Raw genomic sequence first — 7,792 nt, forward strand, 5'->3', positions numbered from 1 at the left:
TGTTTATCACAAGTGTTTGCTCCTCATTGTGTGAACTGTATGATTTCTCTTCTCTGTATAATGTTGCACAGTTTAGTCTAAACATTAACCTCACCTTTCTCCTCATCAGATATCCTTGGCAGCCTACGTCACGCGCGCGCCACCTCACTACTGCGCTTGCCGGGTGCAGAAAGCGCTATTGTGAGCAACACAACAACATTGTTGTGCTGTCAGTTGCACTAATCGTTTTAACAAACAAGACAAAAGCCTGAAGTTTTACCGGATACCGAGTTGCACTCCTTTCAAGGCTAACCGGAGACGTCTTTGGTTGCAAGACATCAGAGGAGCGACTGGAACGAGCAAATGATAAAAGAAGCAATAATTTGCCATGCTCACTACATATCGTTAACGTTATGTTCATTTTTGGAATCAGGTAACAAGCTAACATGAATTAAGTAATTATTACTATGCATAACAATGTTAAAAAAAACAATGTTTGAGAGCAACAGCGTAATTAAACTCAGGTTAAAGTCACGCTACCGTAGCTTAGAAGCTAATGTACTCTGGTTGTTTTGCTAGTTGTGTAGAACTTTCCGGCAGGTATGGAGCATGTGTACGTTCGTGTTTTTCATCTGTAACTGATCATCAGAAGCTGTATGCTGTTTGTGTGTAGAGTAAAACCTCTTAAAGACACTCACCTTGTCCGCCGTACTTGTTCTGGTCGCCCTTCCCAGGGTAGTTTCGTGAGCTGTAGGAAGCAGAAATCATTTTTGCTAACTTTCTTTGAAATATTTTGCTAACCTCCCACACTTTTTTTTTCATAGATCAAAGACATCATTGTCAATTGTTGTCTGCGTCAATGTTTTACATGTCGCCTCTGTCCTCTTTCTGTCTCCCCCGGCCCGAACCGGGAATTTAACTGTAGTGAAAATAACCTGGTCGCTGTCATTTATTGTACGTCAGTCGCACACTATTTTGAATGCTATTTGTATGACCTAAAAGTACTTAACTGACGATATATTTTAATTTGTATTTTTCAGCTCACGTGGCCCGGCTAGCTCAGTCGGTAGAGCATGAGACTCTTAATCTCAGGGTCGTGGGTTCGAGCCCCACGTTGGGCGTCTTCCTTATTCATTTTCGCCATTCAATTATTCACTTTCCATCCAACTTATGTCATTTTTCTTGAAATGACATGATCATCAATGATACAGTTTGCAAATTATATTTACTCCATCAATCTCACAAACACAATTTCATTGCATCATGACTGTTTCATAAATTCAAATTGGTTCATGTTACAAGGTAAAACAGAATATTTGATACGTGTTCTTAATTCTGAATGTCAAAAGACTTCTTTCTGCACCTATTTTTGTGCTCTGTGCAGCATTGGTGGTTCAATGGTAGAATTCTCGGGCCACCGTATCTGTCCTTTTTGCACACCCATTTCCTGTGAATAACTAAGAATCTTTGGCATGTGCAGCTGCTCTAAATGCACTGATTTCATTCTTGCAATTCATCATGATCACAGGATAATATATCTTTGCTTGGAAATGTTTGCAGAATCATCTTAATTTTTTAGGCCTTGCAACGTTTGAATGCATTGTAAAGGCTAATGGTTGTTGAATCTATAAAAACTCTGCAAATGGAGGAGAACATGAGTATGGTAGTGTGGGACAGATGATGTAGTGAAATGTTGCAATTGTGGAGGTCAACATAATGCTGCATATGGAGGCTGTGAGAAACAAAAGGAGGCAAATTCAGAAATTTAAGGTTACTATAAGGTGAAGCTGTCAAGAACATTGAGAAAGAGAAGAGATCAAGTCTATCACATCCAGCCCCCTTACACACTCCTGTACAGTAGGTGGCGGTATACGCAAACAAAAGCTGTAACCCGCAATTAATAAGAAAGGAGGACTGGCGAATGCGGAAGTAAACAGAGGGCAATCCTCTCAACTGTGTAGCTAAGTTTGTTGTGCTAACTCGGATTTCCTTTCTTTGCTAACATTTACTGGACGCTTCCCGCTTTGTACAAAATGTCAGATAAAGTTGTCAAACGTCCCGGGGTGGGTGTCGCAGTTCTGGTAACAGACTCGCTCCACCCAGGATGTGTTCTCCTTGGGAAACGGAAGAGTGCCATGGGCAAAGGGACATATCAGCTCCCCGGTGGTCATTTGGAGTTTGGGTAAATAGTTAAGAGGAAAGTGTTGTGATATCACACTATTACAAGCAGGGTGCGAGTTGTGCATTTTCAGGACATGAACATTTTACTGTAAGTTGCCTAACTAGGCCCACCATGTTTTATATGTAGCTCCACGCTGCAGTCCCGGCGCAAATAGGTGGCGTCAAGCCGTAGTATTTTCATTTTCTTTTATATGATGTGTTCAAAACAACCCAAAACAGTTGTGCAAATTCATATACCGAGTTTCCAGTTGTCATTGAACCCATCACACGTCTTACGTTATGTTGTCAGTGCGCCTCAAGGAAAATTCAGGCATTCGTGCCATATGAATGTGGCCAAAAACGGTTACTACATTCAAATTCAAAATAACGAAGTCTTTTAGGTTTCGTTTTCTGACGTAACTGTTCAACCCGTGGTTGCTCTGCAGCTGAGACTCTACTGACTGCAATGATTGGTAGACGGCGGTAGGTGGCGCCACATGCCAAAACATGATTATCAGTCTGCAAAATATATTTTTTAATGCAAATATTTTAGCTGTTGTTGTTGGTGAGTTCAGTTTGTTATATGAACATTATTTCTGAGTCTCTGTGACATATTAGGAGGATTTTATGGCCAGTTGCTTTAGATTTATTACATAATGCACCTTTAAGTAACATCCATCCACTGCTATTAAGGGGGGTGCTTCTTGTCTGCCAAATAAGCGGCATAGCTTCCCCCGTGACCCTCTGGTGGAGGATAAAGTGGTAGATAATGGATGGATGGATGTTTCTATGATCCTCTATGACAGTAAACTGAGTATTTGGTTTGTGGACAAAACAAAACATTTTTGGAAACGGAATGATTCTCTGTCTTCCATAGAGAGACTTGGGAGGAATGTGCTCAAAGGGAGGCCCTGGAAAAAGCTGGGGTGCATTTGGTGAACCTCCGCTTTGCATCAGTGGTAAACTCCATCAGACTGGAAGAGCAGTACCACTATGTCACCATCATTATGCAAGGAAATCTGGACAGGAAGCTGTCAGGAGAGCCAGAGAACCTGGAGCCAGAGAAGAATGAGGGTATTTTTTGTTTGTTTTGTAAAAAATTAATCTCCTGAGCAGATAATAACAAAGAGTGTGTGATTCTTTCTCTTGCAGGTTGGACATGGACACCCTGGGACGAGTTTCCTCCAGAGCAGCAACTCTTCCTGCCACTGGCCGGTCTGAGACAACAGGGCTTCCAGCCATTTACGAAAACAGACAAAAACTCTGAAAATCAGCCTTGAACCCGCATGTTACCTTGAAAAACATATCCTTCCACTGAGGATAAACAAACATACAGTTTTGTTGTCCCCATGAGACTTTGGTACAGGTGAGCTGTCATTGATGGCAGGATACGGTGACAAGATAAATGATTGAAATCAGTTTTTCCTAGTGTCCTAGCTGGCAGCCATTTTATTACCGAGGGCAAGTCTGCCATGTTCGAGGTGTGTGGGGCACACACAGTATTTTCATACCTCATAATACCTCGCAATAAGAAACTGTTTACACATACAGTAGAAGAGTAATGCATTTTCTATTTAAGAAATAGCAGATATTAAGATTGTTAGTTAGTGAAAAATATAACGTAATAATAAAGTAAAGTTTTTTTTTTGCCAGTGTTTGTCTGTCTGAATGTGAGCAGCATAGCTCAAAAAGTAAAAAGTTTATTGGTGGTAATCTGGATACAGATTCATGTTAACCTTGCCTGATAGGTGAGTGTGTTGTCACTGTGGGAAACCTAGCAGCCACCAGAAGTCGGTAGAGTAGCCAACAATGTTTTACTCAAGTAAAAGTTTATTATTGTTCATGTATATTGTATTGTATATTTTTTTACAAATACGATGTGTGGCAGAGTGCGTGACAAAAGACCGAAAAATTGTGACTTTCACGCTCAATGTGTGAGACTTGAGACCAGAGCCTCGGTGTCGGACACGGTAAACGAGCCGCTGGTGTGTTTTAAGTCCACATGGGGCCTAAATCTGTGGCCTAGCTGGAGTCACACTGGCATTTGATTGGCAAGATTTTGTCAACCATAGCCAACGTTATGTTTTTATTGGTTAAAATAGTCATGTTATATAAATGTTGGCTGAAGACGTGCCTCAGGGAGAGAAATAGATCACGCATGTAATAAAAAATAAATAAATATATATATAAATAAAGTAACGACCGCCACTTAGCCGAATGTAACGGCGTTAAAGTACTGTTCTTTCTGCAAATATATACTCAAGTAAAAGTATGTTGTAATAAAATTACAATTTATCCAAAAAGTTACTCAAGTATTTGTAACGTGTACGGAGTAAATGTAGCGTGTAACTACCCACCTCTGGCAGCCACCCTGAGTTATTTCTGTACATATGTGACGAGTGACAATTAGGACAATTAAACGATTGCTTTGGTCCGCACCAGTCGGAAAAATGTTACAATATAGCAAACAGATGTGGGTATGGTTTGCTTTCACATATGCATGGTTCTAAACGAACCAAAATAGACTACAAAGACCATCGGCACTCGAACCAGGCTAACCCCCGATTTCCACCGGGCGCGTCACTGCCACAGTTAGTGCCGTCGTCACCGGAGCTGATCGCTGGCTCGCATGGCAGTGCGGGGTAATCCCGTATTTCATCTCATACCCATACTGCACGTGTGCCCGCCACATCATTTTATGTGGCCCGCGGGTGATTAATTGGTCTTAAAAATCTGTGTTAATATAGGTCTATGCTGCTTTAAGACGTGCGTTGGCCATATACTACATTTCCCACACAGCATGGTGATTGCGTTACCCGCAAAGTGACGGCATCCCGCAACTAGATCGCAGTGTATCATTGTATATGCATCATGCGACGAGTGAAACTTTGAGACTGTGATCGCAGCAGAATGTGTTCACAAAAGCCACAACCAAAAACAATGCTGCAGTGAAAGCTAGCTTTATTGTGGCTGAAGAATTCACCCGTGCTTCAAAGTCTTTTTCTGAGGGTGTGTTTTTGAAGCAGTGCATGCTGAAGGTGTGTGAGCAGGTCTGTCCCCACCAGATACAGACTTTTAAAACTGTTAGTTTGTCAAGAAACACCATCGTGGACTGGGTTACATCTATAATGCATCATATTTGTAACTTGAATAAGTAATAAATACAGAAAGTTATTTCTGCTGCGCTCACACAAGAAGCCGTGGCGTGCCCGGTGGAAATGCTCTCATTGATTAGAGTGGCAGTGATCAGCTCCGGTGACCGAAGCGCTTACGTTCTGCGAAGGGCTGGACTGGGACCAAAAATGGCCCTGGCATCAAATACTCTTTCACTACTCACAGACACTTTCATCTTGGGAGAGATGGCCACAATTTCCATCTTGAAGTGAAAGTGGTTGTCAAAGAAACACTGCTCGAGATGTCTTTTCAGTGTTTAATGAAATATACGGTTTAGTTTTATGATCGATTAATCTGTCAATTATTTTCTGTAAAATATAGTTAAAATGTTGATCAGTGTTTATCAAACCTGGAACCTAGTGTTGTGATTCAACTTAGTAATTGGTGGGAAAATATTAATACAAAATGATTAATTATTTTTAATAATGAATTTTGTTATTAATTTCATAAAACGGGGCACCACTCCTCTTAGCGTGAGGAGAATGACAGAGAAACTGTCACTTTATCAGTTATAACTAATTAATAAGAAGTATATTAATATTAATTAATAAATAACAAAGAAGGTGTGAGATCGTACACTGGCTTCTTTCAATTACCCTTTGTTACAAACAAGCAAGCACAAAAGACAGAAACTGTACTTTTAAATTAAAGGTTCAACATTTAATAAAGCATTAAAATTAATCAATAACAGCAACAAACATCAATCCCTTAATCTAAAATAACTGCTGGTTAAAACGTTTCAATATAAAAGAAAGAAAGTAAAATAAAATAAAAAGGGGTATGGATCTGAGTGCAGGAATGTGTGTGTGTGTGTGTGAAAAGGGGGCGTGTCACTTTGGCAGCAGGTAACAGGAAACAAAACAAAGCCAAAGTAAAACAGGAAGCAACAAACAAAGCCAAAAGGTAAAAGAAGGAGGGGTCTCTGACGTGACGAGAGATGGCGCTCGTGCTCTGATTTCTTCACTCCGCTCTTCCTTCTTTCACCAGCGGAAGCGCTGAGTAGAAGAGGAGAGTTGAAGGAGGAAATGAAGTCAGCAGTGATGTGGAAAATTTAAAGGTAATGGCGGCAAGAAGTGAAATAGACAAAGGAACGAGTCTGATCAGAAAACTTCTGTAATCACACAGTTTATTCGGCTTGTCCGACTTAAACTGTGGTTCTTACAGATCACGGAAGTTTCCTCTCAATGAGTGATCGCGGGCTGTGTTGAGGACACAGGATCGCGATACATGGGGACAAATCACAGTACAAAAGGGCAGACACGTGAGGAGAAATAGGAACCGAATTCGACCACACAGATTAGCGAGAGTTTATGTCTCGTGAGCCTGTCTTCTTACCGGTCAAATTAAGCTTCTATTACGATCGCCGCTGGCGCTGCGCGCGGAGCGAAAGGCATAAAGAATAATACAATAATCAGCTGAGCGCCGCGGTGGTTCCGCTACGGTCCGCTAGCTTAGCTCACAGGTATTATTCTACACAAGTTACAGCCGTGTGTGAGACACACACGGTAACGATGAAAGACAATAAAAACACAATGAAACTATAAAAACACAATGAAACTACGGGGTGCACTCCCGTGTTTATAATAAGCTCTGAAAAGCTATTTTGCCCAGACACAATCGCTTACTATGAGTTTCCTTACAACGAGTAAGGAAGGGGTCCGTGGATCGCGTTGCGCGATTCTGCTCCGTGCGTCGGCTGGTTCTGCCGGAATGGGAGAGATGAGAGGGCGCCTCTAGAGCTGTGTTACGCGTGGTTCAATCTGTTCTTCGGTCAGTATACCGGTATCAGAGAACGGGAGCGGGCGTCTCGTTGCGCGGCTCTGGTGCTGCTCACGACAGGGACAGCTGGTCGACAGGGATTAAGGAGCACGGTCTCCTATTCTGCAGGAATAACGGGAATAACTCGCCGGGGTTTATCCACGGGGTCCTTGGATCAAAAATAAAAATAAAAACAAAAAGGGAAAAAATAAAAATGGGGTAGGAATGGACGAAGAAGAATCTTCAAAGCTTGGCCAGCAAGGATGTAGATTTTCTTGATGTTTTCCTCTTCTTAAACTTCATACATCCGCTCTCGCTAGGAAAATATGGTGAAGAGACCGAACTCTGGGGGTTCGCATAGTTTTGTTAACTTTGCCTCGGGGGCAGGGCATCCTGTGGTGTCCACCAATGGGTGAACGGCTGCCTGCGGATGTCATCTGCCGCCCTGGCTAGTGGGGAGGGGGTCCCTCACAGACTGGACCCCTGGTGGGGTGGTCTGTTCCTTTGTTCTCAACCATGAGGCCTTTTATGACCCCAAACTTTTCACCAGGCTTTATGACTTCCAGTAGGCCTCAACAGATGACAATGGTTGGGCCCAACAATCCCCCTCTTGATCTGAAGGCTGGGGTGTAGGCCGCAGGGTTCGGATCAAGTGAAGGGCCTTGCTCTCACCTGACTGTTGGTCAGGTAAAGCTGCATGTCCTGGGAAGGAAGTAAAGTC

General features: G+C 42.3%; 1 protein-coding gene across 1 annotated transcript; it reads left to right on the plus strand.

Annotated features, from left to right (window-relative positions):
- Positions 1-2,012: 2,012 nt before the first annotated feature.
- LOC310933352 (nucleotide triphosphate diphosphatase NUDT15-like) lies at positions 2,013-3,419 on the plus strand (the record flags this gene model as incomplete). Its single annotated transcript, XM_083896823.1, has 3 exons — positions 2,013-2,161; positions 3,017-3,213; positions 3,292-3,419. 3 exons carry the CDS (start codon positions 2,013-2,015, stop codon positions 3,417-3,419), a joined length of 474 nt encoding a protein of 157 aa, XP_083752949.1.
- Positions 3,420-7,792: the final 4,373 nt, after the last annotated feature.

This window comes from Microchirus variegatus, assembly GCF_963457635.1.
Source record: "Microchirus variegatus genome assembly, chromosome: 1".
Lineage (NCBI taxonomy): Eukaryota > Metazoa > Chordata > Actinopteri > Pleuronectiformes > Soleidae > Microchirus > Microchirus variegatus.